At 44.7% G+C, this 18,168-nt stretch overlaps 1 protein-coding gene across 1 annotated transcript in view; it reads right to left on the bottom strand.

The window, feature by feature from the left end:
- The window catches only part of LOC143037757 (uncharacterized), a 766,745-nt gene extending 748,798 nt beyond the window's left edge, over positions 1–17,947 (bottom strand). Inside the window, exons 1-2 of the mRNA XM_076206310.1 lie at positions 17,855–17,947; positions 7,243–7,297 (exon numbers count right to left, since the gene is read on the bottom strand). Of these exons, the coding sequence (XP_076062425.1) occupies positions 7,243–7,297; positions 17,855–17,947 (148 nt within the window). The remainder of the gene's footprint in view (positions 1–7,242; positions 7,298–17,854) is intronic.
- Positions 17,948–18,168: the final 221 nt, after the last annotated feature.

Genomic DNA, 18,168 nt, shown 5'->3' with positions numbered 1-18,168 from the left:
TCTATGTTTTCGACCTATATAGTGATTTTATGTAACAGTTGAGGTTTACGCCACTCGCAACTCCTCTGTTCCCAGCATCAGTCTGTCGAGCCCAACATCCTCACTAGACAGAATACATACTTAGTGGAGGGTTTAGCAATAGACTTGGAGAACACGCATGGCACTGGACTTGGAAAAGAAAGACGAGTAATGCTGTGTAAATAAGAGTGTAAATCCTACAGACAACCATGTGTGCATCTACAACCATGCTAGTATGGCCTTTTTATGCCTCTGTCATTATCAATGTTTTATTTGAATTTTGACCCTGATGGGAATGAGTTCTGGGAACTGAGTATATATACAAAGGCTGTACCCAGGATCTACCCTCTAAAATCACATATCTCCCTTTATGTAGAAGCTGGAAGAAAAATACACAGAACCAGCAGAAGACTAGAAAAAAAACTAAAAAGAATAGGAAGAAGCCAAAAGGAAATGAAGAAAAGGGACAAGAAACTAAAAGAGGAAGAAGTAAAAGATGAGGACAAAGAGGAAGAAAAAGAAAACAAAATGATGAAGAAGAAAAAGAAGATAAGGGAAGCACATATATGCCGTAACCCCCCCCCCCATCCCCACCACACCGCCATTCCACCTTCCGCCATCACCATAACGGAGTTGAGGTCTTGGAGCGAGAAGGTAAGACAAGGAGAAAGGGGAAGAGGGGAGAATAAAAAAGAGGGAAGGGCATAGACGGAGTAGGGGGGAAAGCAAAGAGATGGAAGAACGCTGATAATGACTGATGATTAATTGATGTCAGCCCTAATGACGGGTGACGTGGGAAGTGGGCAAGACCGATGGGGGCCTTTGGTGGTGGTGGTGGTGGTGGGGGTGGGAGTGGTAGGGGAAGGTACTAGTGATGGTGGTGGGAGTCTTGGTGATGGTGTGAGGGTGCTGGTTCTGGTGGTACTTGTAGTGGAGGTGGTGATTGTCGAAGTGGCGGTAGTACTGGTGGTGGGAGTCTTGGTGGCAGTGGTCATGAGGGTGCTGGCTCTGGTGGTACTGGTTGTGGTGATACTGGTGGTGGTAGTGGTGAAAGTGGTGGTGGTGGTACTGGTGGTGGAAGTCTTGGTGGTGGTGGTATTGCTTTGTGGTACTGTTGGTGGTGATAATCGAGGTGGTGGTACCAGTGGTGGTGACGGTGGTGGTAGTGGTGATAGTAGTGGTGGTAGTGGTGATAGTAGTGGTGGTAGTGGTGATAGTGATGGTGGCAGTGGTGGTGAAACAGCGTGCACGAGACACTGAAGAAGAGAGTAGCAGTCCATTTGCTTGTATGCTGCAACAGGGAGGACTGGCGGGGGGAGGGGAGGGGGAGAACATAATGAAACCAATTAAATGCAATTCTGATGGGTGGAGGAAGATACGGAGGGCGAGTGGAGTGAAAGGAAGTACCGGGGTGTGGAGTGGAAGTACAGTGCCGGGTCAGAGACTCCAAACTGATATGGAGTAAATATGGAGTAGAAAAATACAATATATTCAACTACAACACAATTTCCTAAGTTGGCAGATGCCGTGACTTGCTAGGGCAGTAACGTTAGGTTAATTGCTTTAGATTAGAATAGGAAAACCATAATCAAAATTTGGCGGGAATTTTTAAAATACAGCCAATTTGACGGTGGTACTGATCGAAATTGGCGTATTTTCTACAGAGCAATGGCGATTTCCTTATCTCAATTCCCCGTGAAATGTTGTTGTGGAATATAACGTGGAGGAGTGACGACAGTACAAATGGAGTGGCAAGAGAAAGTTGACGATACGGTCAAGGATCGTGGAAGAAGTAAATAAAACGATTGAGTTGAGAATAGATTAAATCAAATCACGGGGTACGGTCTGGAAGACCAGAATTACGGAGGTGGAATTGCGGAGTCCACGTACCAACCATGGAGGAAGAAGTACGGATGTGGAGTGAAAGGAAAGTACTGCAAGTGGAGTGTGGAGGGGAGTGTGGTGGAGGAGAATGTGGAAGGGAGGGTGGAAGGATTGAATGTCGGCGTAAAGCCGCTTGGGTGGTGACCTTATGAGGAAGGCGAGGAGGAGATGAGGAGGGGGGGAGGAGGGGAGGAGGAGGGGAGGGGGAGCGACCTAGACAAGGGAGTAAAACTTTCTCACAGTCTGCGCGAGAGTGGCGAGTTTTTGCTAAGGTGAGAGTAAATATTTTTTTGCAAATTCACCAAATTCCGTCCACGTAACTATTACGTCATCGATTTAATCTCCAAAAATTCCCTGTCGCTTTCTTGGTTAACTTAACACTGAATTGCCCTTTTAAACCTCCAAATACGTCATTTGGCCTCAGTCTCTCTTGATTAGTATCTGCATGAGTTATGAGCGTGTCTGTGTTTTTTTGTACTTGCCAAATCTCGCCTGTACTCTTGTGAACACACACGCACGCGCCCTCACACACACACACACACACACACACACACACACACACACACACACACACACACACACACACAAATGCACATAAATTTGAAGCTATGATAATTAGAGAAGAAAGAGTACCCCACGAAAATGGTCCCTTTTCTCTATACACTTAGGTTAATAAAAAGCCAAACGCACACACACGCGCGCGCGCTCACATGGCTTGCTGTTGTAATAGTTATCGTCGTGGACCTCCATTCTGAAGTACTGAGTTCGTGAAAGCGTGAAAACCAAACTATACTTCAAACTGTCACTGTCACCCTTGCGCAAGGGTATTGGAGCGTTTATAGTGGAGCGAAGAAAGAGAAGTTTGCAGGAGTGGTGTGGTAGAGGGCGCAGTTGTGGAATGGTATGAAGAAGGCTGATAGATTACATATAGTTCGAAAGATACAAGGAGCGAGCTCTCTTCCTGGAAGATAACAGCTAACGATCTCGAGTCCAGCACGCGATCACAATAGAACAGGAAGTACATTCAGATAAGGTCAGGGGGTATGAAGTACTGTACCCTCTGGGGAGTGAGGGAGGGAGAAGAGGATGGGGTGGGAAGACACGAACAGAATGAAAAAAGAAATCTTCCTGGAACATCGCTGAGAGAGAGAGAGAGAGAGAGAGAGAGAGAGAGAGAGAGAGAGAGGGGGGGGGGGGTAGAGAGACATGCGGACCCTCGATTGGACGCCATTTATGACCATAGGCCTTGTTTAAGGGAAGGTGGGGGGGGGGGCAGAAGAGGAGGGGAGAGGGGGGAGTGAAGGAGGGAGGGAACGAATGAGGGTAAGGGTGACGGGATAATGAAAGGGGCGAACCAGAGGATTGGTTGGTAATGATGTATATGTGCGTGCGTGCGTGCGTGTACGTGTGTGTGTGTGTGTATTCACCTTGGTCTTTGGATCACGTGTTGGACTCGTGATCCACAGCTATTTCCCTCTCGGAAGAGAGCTCAGAGCTCGTATGACCGATCTATGGGTAATGCTCCGACCTTACACACACACACACACACCCAATTCCCCGCCCACGAGAGTCAGAGTAACGACCCGAAGCGCAGCGATACCGAAATAACTTCGGCCCTGGGCAGGATTCGAACCAGGTACTGCGAGCACCACCGTGCTGGCAGTCCAGCGCTCTACCAACCGCGCCACCGAGCCGTGTGTGTGCGTACATATGTGGATATGGAGGACGGTGTGTAGGGGATATTAGCTGTGGGAGGACTGGAGTGTGCGGGTAATGGGGGTAATGCGTAGGCATTGTGGGTTTCCTGTGGACGTACTGATAAGCGAAAATTAGTGAATTCTGTCCCAACGAACTAACTTGACCTGACCTGATATGACCTAACCTTTTCTGACATACTCGGTATTCTTAAAATCAACATGGTACGTGCGATGTGCAAACACGTAAAAAACAAATAAATTTATATATATAAATTTATATATATATATATATATATATATATATATATATATATATATATATATATATATATATACATATATATATGTATATATATATACATATATATATATATATATATATATATATATATATATATATATAAATTCTACTTTTGTGCGTACCTGAGTCTAAGTCGCAATCACAATTGTGCATCTAACGCCTTCCACAGGCGATTTTTATTCATCTCCGTGGCACCCTCTAGTTAGTGAGGAGGTTACTCTAATTTATCATCAATATTCTTTGAACATAATACTATGAGACCAGTGTAATATACACAATCTACACACACACACACACACACACACACATATTCGGACACGTGCATCTACTCTTGGTCTCCGCTGTCGCCACCTTCACCATTCCATTAATTCTACTTCAACTACCACGATCTCCACAACCACCACAATGAATATTTCCACTATCATTACACATCATCCACAGCCATCATCTTTTCCACCATCATCACCATCACAATCTCTCTACCATCACACGACTTCATCCCCATCACCACAACCTCCACCACCACCCCATTACAATGTCCACCTCTTCATTTAACCTCCACACCTAACATCACTTCCACAATCACCACCACCATTAATCATTTTGCCACCTGAAACCATTACAACCGCAATTTATCATCCAGTCTGCGCTAACCAACATGGCCGCCAGACCCATCACCGTGGCATTCATTACGTCACCCAAATACGTCCTAACCTTATCGTTATCTACGTGATTATCACCCTTTCTTGATCACTGCCGCCTCCACGTTGTCTGTACACTCACGTGTACCAACAGTTTCACAAGAAACCCGCAGCCCCCAGCAGTGGCTGGGGAGAAAATGTGAAATGGTGTCTGTGTTGTACTAGTGTGGGATTTTCTATGTCAATGGAGGGGGCTACTGCTGCAGAGATTAGAAGGGAACCATTGTGTTGTTATCGCAGACAGCTCACCAGCGCTTCTATCCTTGTGGACGACATCGCGAAGCGGCAGAGCATCTTGATCCCTTTCAGGGGGTAAAGGCGCACCCGGACGGGTCGTCACTCACACGACGGCACACGTAAACAACTCGGCGGGTGAAAGAAGAACGAAAATAAACAAGAAAAAGGAGGAGGAGGAGGAGGCATAAAGCAAGGAGGGTAGAGGTCAAAGGAAATTGGGCCTGGTGAAGAACTGATGCACATGAACCTGTTTTGGAAAGAGACTGCCGGGGATGAAGTTGTTTGCTAGGGAGAAATAGATGGCGGTGATAGTGGCAGTGGCGGTAATGGTGACGTGGCACTTGGGAAGATTCTATCTGTATGCCAGAGCTTTTTCCCCCTTATAAGGGAATATGGGTAAAAGGCTCTTGGTATATAGACAGATAGAACTTGAGAAGATGAGGATAGCAAAATGAGAGAGGGAGAGAGAGAGAAGGAGAGGGGGAGACGGCCATGAGATCTTGAGTTCTAGTTCTATCCAAACATGGGGTGGAGGTGGAGGAAAACGATATAAAGGAGGATAAAGAAATGGTGAAAGAAGAAACTGAAGGCAAGGAAGAGGAGGAGGAGGAGGAGTAGGAACAAGACGAGGATAATGGAGAAGAGGTGGAGGAATTTGGAGAAAAGGAGGAAAAAGAGAAAGAGGAGGAGGAGGAGGAGGAGGAGGAGGAGGAGGAAGAGGAGGGAATTAAGGAGGTTAAGAGTTTGAAAAGGAGAAAGGCGAGGACAAGGTGATGGGGAGGAGAGTGTGGGGGTTGGGGAGAAGGGGGAAGGGGAGGTACAATGTACGTGATGGAAGTATATCTCATTATCCATAACCTTCATCACCAAAAGCATAAGGGACACTCCAGGAACACCCAAGGCAAAGCTGTTATCGAGAGGGCGCCGACATCAGCAATGTCGGCGAGGGCACAAGCAAAGTCTGCCATGACGTAAGCACCCTCTTCCGCAGGGGCGTGATCTTACCTTCAGTACCCTCTCCCCCTGCCGTGTGTGTATAATATAAGTATAATGTAAACATAAACGGACAAGTTACGATTGGACCTCGTCTGAGAAAGTTTGCAGGAGAATTAGAAGGGAGGGGAGGAGAGAAAAGGAAGATGAGCAAGAGACTACAAGGAGATACATGAAGAATAAGGAGGGAGAAGAAGGAGAAGAAAGAAGAAAAAGATGAGAGAAGAAAAGGCAAGAGAAAAGACAGAGGGTAAAGAGAAGAAACGAAAGGGATAAGGTGGAAGTAGGTAGAAGGTGAAACAGAAACAAGAGACGAGAGAAAAGAGGAAAGGAGGGGAGGGGGATGATGATTACAGGGAGGAGAGGAGGAGGAGGAGGAGGAGGAGGAGGAGGAGGAGGAGGAGGAGGAGGAGGAGGAGGAGGAGGAGGAGGAGGAGGAGGAGGAGGAGGAGAGGAGGAGGAGGAGGAGGAGGAGGAGGAGGAGGAGGATACGGCACTGCCGCCGCTGCCACGAAACCCAAGTCATACGGCTAGGGCCGTTACCCCCTCCCACCCACCCCCACCCTGTTCCTCCGAACCTCACCCCGTCCGTCCGCCATGCGGGAGGACGCACGCGTTCGGATCCTTCTCCCCCCCCGTCGCGTCATCGGCTTCGTCTTCCCCGACGCAGGCCGGCTCCGAACACGAACTCCCAGACCATGACCTGGGGTGAGGGAGCGGTCGGCTGAGGGCGTTGCCCGGCAACCAAAAGCGTCATTGACTTTGAGGTTCGACACTCGCTGCTTGACACGTGAAAGGAACCGTGTAAAGATTGATCTTGTAAGTTTTATAAACAATGAATCGTTGGCACAAAACAAATCCAGAAAACATGAAAATAAAAATGAGATCAATAAATAAAATAAAATAAAATAAAATAAAAATATATCCTAACCTTCCCTAGCTAGTTGTGACTTTTTCCATACATCAACATAGGCAATCCAAAACCGCACTAATCGTCGCCCTTCCCATCTCAGTGTCTCGTGTAGGAATGGGCATCCCTGTCTCCAGCCACACAGCTTGGGGCATTCATGGTCAAGCAAGCTAAACCAACTGGGCGGGTCCCCTGGGTGAGTCACCAGCTCAATCCGGGGTAATATGGGGTTGCAACCAACCCAGAGCAACAACAACAACAACAACAACAACAACAACAACAACAGTCGTTCCGGGTGATATACATTAGTCACCCAACCAAGGTCAACAGTTTCGGCAGCTTTCTCTCTTTCAAAAACAACTACATATATACGAAAATGAACAAAATAAGACATGAAATATAAATAAAAATAATGAAAACGGATAAACTATTATATAAATAAAACAAAAGAAAAATATACTAACAGACACAAAATAGACAAAAAAAAATCGAAGAACTTACTAAGTCGCACCTTAAGAAGACTGCCAAAAATGTTATCGAGTTGCTGGCCACCAACCTGAAAACATAAAACAAGAGATTTACCAAACATGAGTACATAAAAAAATGAAGTACAACAACACCTAAATGTATCAAACAGTTCCGCCTAACGGATTTGAATCCTTGGCCGTTTGACACTAGACCAACACGAACTTAGAATGCTACCAACTGTACCATAGGGTGATGTACAAAAGAGACTACCATTTGTCACTATAATCTTAAATTTTCCTTTTAGATGTTCCCTTTACAAGCTGATTTAAGTTAGCACATGTGAGAGGCACGGAGAAATACCAAATATTAAATTAATGAATCAATGAGTAAGGTGCATAAAGACACGGGTCTTGGTCCGAGTTCATTCCTGACCGGTTACGCCCCTGAGTTTCTCCAGAAATGACCAAAGACCAGTATCTTTCTACACCTTCCTCAATTTGCCATAATTTCTAAACAAATAAAACAGCCTCCACAAACGATTAATCCAAATCTATCCCAACTTCTACAAATGAATAACATGAACTAATTCAAAGATTACACCTTGCATTCAAAAGCTGTGTGTGTGTGTGTGTGTGTGTGTGTGTGTGTGTGTGTGTGTGTGTGTGTGTGTGTGTGTGTGTGTGTGTGTGTGTGTGTGTGTGTGTGTGTGTGTGTGTGTGTGTGTGTGTGGTTATAATCAACATTTCTCCCCCACCGAGGCCGAAACAAACGCGCCGCAGTAAATTATTTCTAAAGCCTAACATGCTGTGAACATTTTGAACAAAACATCCCCTAAGACAACGGTCAGGGATGCTATCCACTACACCAATCAGCTATTCGGAGTCCACTGCTGAACTAAGGCCTCTCTCATACCATTCCATGATTCGCACGACTGCGCCAACCTCTGTCAAGTCACTCCTGCTAACTTCTATATCTTGTCTCTCCACCTTCTGTCTGGTCTCCCATTTACACGCTTCCCATTTTGTGGCGTCCAGTAGGTAACATAACTGCTCCATCGCCCATCATTTTTGCACCAACTTTCTTTTACCGCCTCCATTACATATTTCTCTCAGTCTGCTCTCTTTCTGTGTAATTCCCAGCACTGATACCCAATGTCCTGTGTTCGACCCCCTCTCCATCGTATAGGGTACTGACTGCACAAGTTTTTATAAAGTCAATATTCCTGTGACACCTCTGTGGACCAGTGTTACGCATCCCTTGGACGATTCGAAACTAAACACCAATCAAATAAATAAATAAATAAATAAATAAATAAAATCCCGATCACTCAACTTCTCTCCGTTCTGCTCCCCTCATTAAATCTTTTCTGTAGCACCTCTGTGACATCCACGTCCTCTTCGGTGCGATATTGTCCTAAGGGCATAAGCTCTGCTTATGTCCTTCCATATATGGGCATAACGTGCCGGAAGGATTACTATGGGGCTCACAGATACAGCAGGAAGGACTGGAACAAGGAAGTGGTAGGTGGGAGGGAGAGGGAGAGGGAGGGTGAGGGGAAAGAGGGGTTAGGGAGGTAGAGCGATAGGGTGTATGGGGAGGGAAAGGTTAGGAGGACGTATTTGTATTTCGTCGCCAAGAACTAGCTAGCGCTTCTATCCTTGGAGGCCGTATCGCATTGAAGAGGTGGCGTCATTTAGGTGGTGAAAACTGGGGAATGAGATCGATGTGATCAGTATTCTTCACTGAATGGGGATTAGTTTCCAATCATAGATTGAGAGGAGGTAGAAAGAGGATTGAGGATAAGGGGAGGGGGAAGAGGAAGAGGAAGGGGAAGGGAGGAAAGGGAGGGGAAGAGAGAACAGGAGGGACAGCGACTGGGTGAGGATTAAGGAAGAGGGAACGAGGAGGGGGAAAGGAGGAGGAGAGGACGGGGGAAATAGGATGCGACGGTGGGAGGAAGGGTGTGAGAGAGGATGGGGGAGGAAGGATGAGAAGAAGAAAGGGTGAAGGAGAAAAGGTTATAATAAAAAAATATATAACAAAAAAAATGTAAGGGATGGAGAGGGAGGTGGGGCACAAGATGTCTTTCGTTCTGTGTAAAAGAAAAAAATGCGCAACAAAACAAAAGAGGAAAGACGAGTGGTAAAACTTGAAGAGTGGGAGGGAGGAGGGAGTCGAGGGAGTGGGAGGGAGATACGGTACGAGGAAAGGTGAGAGAGGATGGGTAGGGGAAGGGAGGGAGTGGAAGATACAGGAAGTCTTCAGTACAGGAAGGGAGGGTGGGAGCGTTTGAGGGAGGGGTCAGAGGAAAACCGGGAGAAGAATGGGGAAGTCAAGGGAGTTGTGAAAGCACAGACACACAGACACACACACACACACACACACACACACACACACACAGATACTGCAGGAAGGACTGGTGGGTATCTGGAATAAATTAGATAAGGCAACATTGTGTGCAAATGCTATTAAAGAATTTAAGAACAAACCTGATGACGAAAGATACAAAGACGGGGCACTACGAGCATAGCTCCCTTCCCGTATAATACAACTAGGTAAACGCACACAACACACACACACACACACACACACACACAAAAAAAAAAGCAGGAAGATTTCCGAAAGAATCACATGTGGATCAAGGTTCACCCTTTCAGGGATTACGAAGGGCAGGTATAAAACGTAGAAATAGTAAGCAAACCGCATTGTATCGAGCTGCATCGAACATAGAACCTTCATCCAGAGGTTTAGTACTTTCTTTACCTTCTTCAGGTTAACGTCACCATAGTTTATATACATGATCTTGTAAAGGTTTAACTCTTTCGGTTCACATAACTACGTCAAACTTTTAAATGGTCATTAAGTTATGTAAGATTTCTAATTCCGTCCCTGGTATCTTAATCCTACTGTATAGTTCATTTATTTGTGTGTGTGTGTGTGTGTGTGTGTGTGTGTGTGTGTGTGTGTGTGTGTGTGTGTGTGTGTTGTGTGTGTGTGTGTGTGTGTGTGTGCAGAGTAGGGGGGAGATTGAGGCGCACGGTGGTCATTTGGGCAATTTGGTTGAAAATATATAAAGAAAGAATAAAAAGAAATGCTGGAAAGGATGTTTACAAAACAGCGGAATGTGCAAAAAAAAGTCCAATAGCAAAAAATGAGACAAGAATGCAAGAACATTCATGGATTGTGTGCAAATGATCTATGCATATATTTGCTGCAGCATTCTGGTTTACACACACACACACACGCGCGCGGCTCGACGGTACAGTGGTAGCGTTCGCAACCGGTGCCCCAGCGGTATGAATTCGATTTTCGCCCAGGGCTGAAATAATTTCAGTATTACTGCGCTGCAAGCCGGTACTCCAACTCTTGTGGACGGGGAGTTGGGTGTGCGTGTGCAAGGTCACAGCATTACCCATAGATCGGTCATATATGAGCTCTGAGCTCTCTTCCGGGAGGATAATAGCTGTCGATCACGAGTCCAACACGTGATCCAAGACCATGGTGAATCACACACACACTCACACGAACGTTGTTCCTTTACTGTATACTAAAATAAGGAAGATGACCTCATCCTCAGAGCAGAGAGAGAGAGAGAGAGAGAGAGAGAATATACTCTTTAACCATGACCTGACTTGGTTTACATCTATTGATCGACCTACATCTTTTTTTAACCCCTTCTCCCACACTCCTCTCCCCACGAGAACCTTTCTGTTGCCTCATGTACCTTCACTACGTTTCATCTGTTCTACAAAAAATACTTCCACTTCCTCCACGTTAACCCACTTTCTCTCCAATCAGTCAATCATCGGTCATACAACACTTACAAATCCAAGTACATGTATATCTCAATTCATATTTACATCTGGAATACTATCAGTATTTATCTATTTATTTTGGTCTTATACTTAGGTTTAATGTGGCAAAGATGGCTAGAACTGGAAAGACCTGCTAAAGAAGAAAAGGAGATGTAGAGGAAGAAGATGAAGAAGAGAAAGAAGAACAAGAAGAGGAAGAAGAGGAAGAAGAGAAAGAAGAACAAGAAGAGGAAGAAGAGGAAAAAAAAAAAGGGGAAGAAGAGGAAAAGGATGGAGAAGAAGAAAAAAAGAAGAATAAGAGAATGTTACTGATCACTTTCATCTTCCATATCTCATCAGACATATTTGTTCAAGTTCCCTGCAGTTGATGGGAGAAGATCAGAGTTCAGTCACCTGTCGCCGGATCGAAAATGCGTCTGTCCCTGCATGGCCGCCGATTCAAGAGAGCGAATTGTATACATGGATCACACCATCGTGCTGCTGGCGAAGAAGAGGAGGAAGAAAACGAAGAAGAAGAAGAAGAAGAAGAAGAAGAAGAAGAAGAAGAAGAAAAATGGCACTTTAGTCAGTGACATTGTACCTCATCACGAAAAGAAAAGTAGACATAGCACACACATGCTAGGAAATCATTAGCCAAGAGAAGCCCGCTGTTGTCCTTGAGGACTGGACATGAGAGCCGTACAAGAACGGTGGCGCCGGAGGGGGCGACGCCCCCCCCTACTTTGCGCCAACCAGTGCTGCTTGGGACGAGACGGGGCGAGACACGCTGTGAGCGCGCCACGCGGTCGACGGTCGGGAGAAAGAGGAAGAGAGAGAAAAAAATTGTGTAACAAAGTAGTAAGTAGCTCCGTTTTCCCGCAGTAAGACATTCCCGGAGAGTTAAGCCGTTGGTAAGTCAAAGCACTCCTCAGTTTTGTCCCCATTGCCCTTGTCCTTTTCCAAGTTACTCATCTATAGATCGTACCTGGGATTATACCGCGATCGTAAACTTTGTGTCTCAGACATACAAGCAGTGACTTGGTTGAGTAAAAGAGTACACTAAACAGAAACGTTTTGTTGGGGCAATAAAGGAGTGGAAGTGGAAATAGACGTGGAAAGTAGCCAGAAGGTTGAAAGACAGATGCAGCTAGGTGTGTAACAATACCGCGAGATGGTGATCGTGAAAGAGGTATAATAGGAAGATGAAGACGATAGAGAAGTTTGAAGGAGTTACTTTGCCGAAACTAGTTGTGCAATTCATGAAAGAAGTTGGGAGAGGCCCCAGCAGGGAACTCAAGAGAGTATGACTGAAACGGTTGGGTCACTTACAAAAGAAAGAGAGAGAGCGAGAGAGTGGGAGAGAGAGAAAATAGAGAGAAGAGGGAAAGAGGAAGAGAAAGAGAGAAAGATAGACAGAGATGTGAAGAGAGGTGGAAAGAAAATGCAACTAATGTTATTGTACGGAAGTGAATTGTGAACCTTCCTGGTTGACTCCAGAGAACACAGCGAAAGCGGAAGAGTTGAAAGCTTCTCAAAACTGCCTGTGGTACGAGTACAAGAAGACCTAAAATATATATATATATTCAGGATTGGAAAAGAGAATTTTTGGAAGAGTGCCCCCCCCCCAACAAAAAAGAAGTGCTTTTGGAGGAAGAAAAGGGTGATTTTGTAAAAGTTCAGTTCTCTGGCTTCATCAATCTGCCAGCCAGAGATCCCGCCTAACAAAATATGGGAGGCATGCGGTAAGAGGTGAGTGACCCCAGATGCTCAATTTCAAGATGGCGACTCCCGACAGTTTTGGTAAACCCAATTTGATGACGAAGCCTTAATTTATTACGTTTCTATCTTTGAGCCTTTTCGACTTCCGGAACATTAATTAAAATTACTAAAAAATAATGGTAATTAATAAATGAACAAATAAATAAATTATTAAAATAAAAATGCTCAGAGTTCTGTTGAAACAAGAACATGACATGTGGCAGAACGGTAGATTGTGTACAAAAAAAATATTTACGGGAAAATGTTGGTAAAGCGTTCGTCGATCAGGTTTGAATGATAGTGGAAGAGAATGCGTGGAGAGGATGGGGACAAACACGGAAGAGGCAGAAATGTTCATGAAGAACAACTCACAGTGGCGGGCTTGAGTCAAACTTGCTCGCTAATTTATTTGCCCATGTCCCTATCACTTATTTTCCAAACTATTCAAAATACCCATCAACAACTATTCTTTGAACTTACTCAAGTGGTTATCATATTGGCCTATTTTTCCTCCCACATCTTACCTCCAACCTCCATTTGAATAATTAGAATATGACTTCGCTTTCAGAAGTCTAGACTTCTGTAAGAACATCTCAACAGTATGTCTAAAATTCGCATAGCTTCACAATCTTTTAGTTCATCATTCAGCTTTGCTATATATGACGGAGAGATAATTTTATATTTGGAGATTTTAAAAATAAAATATTGTAACTGAAGTGGTTTTTTCTAAGACAACTCGCAACTGTCGGCGCTGGTGAAGCCCCTGGAAGCCTAGTGTGATAACCACCTTCAGTGCACTCATCACCTACTCTTTTCACCTTTCCAGTACACCATCCACCATCTACTCAACCTCTATGCACTCACCACCTCAGTGTCAGTGTATCTTAGGGCTTCCTTCCCACCAGCCCACTTCCGTAGTATTTGGCAAAGACGACCCCACTACGGCATACGATTTGCCAATAGTCGCAATATGAACAAATATTCTGCAAAGCACTACAAATAGATTACTTTAGTGGCTGAAAAGATCAAGATAGGATAACTGACGACTAAGTCCTCCCTTGGGTTGGCCTTCGAGTTATACAGGAGCAACAGAAGTAGGTCGATCCATTTGTTTTGATCAGCGCTATCATGACGTCACGCCTACGTCAAGTCGCTCTGAATATAAAATTAATCAATGCTCCCATAACAGGATGAACGGGTTAAAAATAATTAGGACAAAAATAAATAAATAAATAAATAAATACATGCATACACATCATTATACAACCAAGACCAACCATTGAGAAGCCCAAACTCACCATAAATAGTCACCATAACATCCACCCAGCCCCACTGCAGCCATTCGAACGACTTTACGTCATATGCGCCTGCGACTATTGATTGGTTGGTTGGATCCCGTGGCCACGCCCCTTTTCTCAATCCTTCCCACCCTCAGTCTTCATCTGTCTTAGGCGACTGCAAGTGCCAACTCAATTACACGAACTCGTTTGAACAAACGCTGGACATTTTAACTCTTGTTCGTTTGTGCATTATACGGTATTGATGATAATGTTCAAATAATGTAATACCATTCACTAATAACCATGTTGTGAGCGCTGAAAAGGTTAGACAACTTTATGGATGGGGATGACAGGTGGTGATGGACATGGAACTGCCCAGTGTAGGCCTTATGGTCTCTTGGAGTCTCTTTCATTCTTATGTTCTTAACTAGTATCTTACAGTTTGCTACAGAACTACCAAGTCATCAAACCCTCTTACCCTGTGACACACATTAAGGTTTTTATTATGGATGGCACCAGGCACTCTTTTAATCATGAACGGGGGAGGGGGATTATGACTTACAACACAGTGGCTCCGCTTACGCGACCATCTAATCTGAGTAATAATTATTTTATCCAAAAAAGAAATGGGGGGATGGGGGGGAGAAGAGGAGGGGGAGAGGGAAGGAACGGGGAAGGAAGGGGGTAGAGAAGAGGAGAAAGGAGAGGAAGGGAGAGGGAGGGAGAAGGAGAGAGGAGAGGAGGAAAGAGAAGAGGGAGGGAACGGGGGAGGAAGGGGGTAGAGAAGAGGCGAAAGGAAGGGAGAGAGAAGGAGAAGGAGAGAGGAGAGGGGAAAAGAGTAGAGCGGGAGAGGATGGGGTTAAGGATCGGGTTGGGTTGGTTAACCCAAATTCAAGTCCGCGGGAGACTGCAACATCCTGCCATTGTTGCATGTTGCAGAGCCAAGCGGAGACTCGCCCCCCCCCCCCGACTCCCGCCTCCTTGCATGCAGCATGTGATACCAATGTGGAGGAACTCCAGTCATGCACCGGTGTCATGCACCTCTGCATGGCGGCTGGAGCGTTGACGCGAAAGCGTAATTCTATATTACCGGGTCCCTCCCCGGACTTTTATTGTGAGCGATCTTTTACCCACTTCACTTTGGGTAACGCCATTTATTTATTTTTTATTTTTTCCATCAATTCATTTGATCTATTTTATCTATTTTCATTCATTTATTTTATTCTATCTATTCATTTATCTCTTTTTTTATTTTTATTTATCTATTCATTTATTTTCGTCCGTGATCATGATGATACCCTTTCTAGGGGCTGAATAGGGTATAACTTTTTTTTGGGTTGGGGGGGATAGAGGAAGGGGGGAGGGAGAGGGGGAGGGGGAGAGGGAGGGGGTTGATTAGGCTCCCCCTTTTCTCCAGTCTGGGTAATTTAAATCCACCCTTGATCTGACTAAAACCAGCGGGTACAGCACTAACCACAACAGAAATCCATAAGCCACATCGTCGTCACTGGCGGGACTAAGCACAGACCGTGGCTCACTGTCCACCTTGCGTTGTGGCAAACGTCAGGCAATTTTATTAATCGCTGCTATAGGAAGGACCCAGGCTTGATCCACGTGCCGATCGACCGCGACCCCAGCTGGCGGTGACGTCACTTCCTTTAACTGGCTGTTAGTACAATGACCTTTACTTGCACTACTGCCAGGAAGAGTTAATAGTACGTTGGTTGCCTGGTTGCTTGCCAGCTCGAGTTCAAAGCACTGAACATGGCGTGTGAAGTATTACACGGACCGTGATGTAAAGATAAATAAATAAAATACAAAATAAACATATGAATCAAATAATAATAGTAATAATAATAATAATAATAATAATAATGATAATACGACAAAATAACTTAATCAAATAATATATAGCTAAAATAAATAAATAAATAAATAAAATTAGTCCACTGTTGAGCAAAAGCCTCCCTAAACTCTTCCATGAGAAAAAAAAGACCTAAAATATAGACTCACACACCACCTTTAGGAATCGTACTCGGGCCTTTGAAATCACGAGCGATGGCCAACGAGGCACACAAAGGACACTGGAAACTGGCTCGAGTGAGGCGGAGACTACAAAAGAGAAAACTAGAGACAAATCGTGACCTTGTCCGAGGAAGACCTGCTCAGGTCAAGACTGTCCAGACCTTTGCCAAGGTCAAGCACACTTCTCTCTCTCTCTCTCTCTCTCTCTCTCTCTCTCTAGCAGCGTCATAACCATGCAAGCGGCTCTTGTCATCCAATAACTTTATTTTTTTTTAAGTAAATCCTAAGATAAGGGAGGTGATAAGCAGGCAGAGGGATTTAGGGAAATCTGTAATCGAGAATCGGGGTGGAATGAGACGAGAATATCGCCGTCGCTACCACACCAATACGCCATTTTTTTTTTTATCAGTTTTGCAATCTATATGGTGGTATTTTGAAAATTCCAGCCAATATATGGCAACATTTTTCCTATTCTAACCCTATTAATAAAATAATTAAATAACTATAAAATAATGAAACTAAAAACATATTAAACAAAAACTACTGAAATACAAAATAACTATATAAACACAAAGTTGAATAAATACAAATTAAAACAACTAAAACAAAACACAAAAAATACACAAGAAAAAACTATAACATATTACAAAACTAGACTTCCAGACGACTCCAACTCAGCGAGTCAGCCCCTTTAACCGCCGACCCATCATCTCACTTCCCACAGCGACGCGACGCGACGCCTTGATCCGCTGCCACGGCGTTCGGCCAGATTGCAGCAAGTCACGTTTGGTGCGGACAATGCAGCGCTGACGCGTACGACGACGCGTCTCGTGTCGAAAGTGACACTCACGTGTCGTGTCCTCCTCGTCCTCCTCCTCGAGTGAAAAGGGGAAGGAAACAAAATATGGAGTGACTCAAGTCCAGCACCTTCGGCAAGCTAACACTCAGTAGTGTGTGTGTGTGTTTGTATGTGTGTGTGTGCGCGCGTCAAAGAGAGAAAGAGAGAGAGGGGGGGAGGTATGCTAAAAGACCATGTCCTTAAGCACTTCCCTAGTCACGTTTTCTACCAATTTAATTCTGGTTATCGCCAGACGATTTCATTCAAGTGTACAGACATTGTCACAAGAGTAGACCTACCCTGGGTGACACGTTCACATCTTATATACTACTCGGATGGTTTACTGAGTAAAAGATTTGGTGAAATGGAGACTGATTACATACACACTACGAGAGTTGATGTCAGGCAACTAAATGATGTGAATTCCTTCAGACATCCGTCACAGCGTAATTGACACTTTCGTAGTCTCATGATGCGTGGGCTAGGGTTCGAATCCTATAAGCAGAAACGTTTAATCACGGTCACAGCTTCTGCGTGACGCGACTTGTACATGACGTATTACTTCCATGACGCGCAGCATGTTATGCTTGAAGAGCAGCACATCGTAATCATGATAACTAACACTCACGCTCTGGGGTCACGTGTCCATGCCCTTAAAGCACAAATGCCCATGTTATTGAATAAGTGAAACGTCGCTCTGAGCAATTAGCTTGAATGATGAAGCACTTTCTTTGTGCGCTCCATCACTGAGATGCAAATGCATGAACTCTGTGAAAGATTCAGTGGTTTCGCAAAAGACTAAAACGCCAAGCAAAATTTCCTCTGCATAGGTCGCAAATACACGCGCGCACACACACACACACACACACATATATATATATATACACACACACACACACACACATATATATATATATAAGTCCACATATATAATAATGTCTTCTCCCAACCTCTTCCATCAGATCTCTAGACCACACCGACTTCTGCCAGATCACTCCTGCAATCTTCTCTATATCGTCTTTCCACTTATCTGGTCTTTCCATGTTTTCAATTGAAAGACTCCATGCCGCATAGTTTCTGGTGAGATATTTCTTTTGTGCCACATTATCCACTACATTCAGTGAAATCCTATACATCTGTAGAGTATCCAATGGACCACGTCCTTATGACGGTACCCCCATATATACATCTGAGGAATTTCCCTCTTCGCCACCAGGGTGTGCCAGTTAGCAGTGGCTCCTACACTCTGCGTGAAAGCTAACTT

The sequence above is a fragment of the Oratosquilla oratoria genome, chromosome 23, assembly GCF_046742065.1.
Source record: "Oratosquilla oratoria isolate Oo_2021 chromosome 23, ASM4674206v1, whole genome shotgun sequence".
NCBI classification, from domain to species: domain Eukaryota; kingdom Metazoa; phylum Arthropoda; class Malacostraca; order Stomatopoda; family Squillidae; genus Oratosquilla; species Oratosquilla oratoria.
The sequence above is the reverse complement of the archived record's forward strand: the minus strand, read 5'-3'. Positions and strand labels throughout refer to the sequence as shown.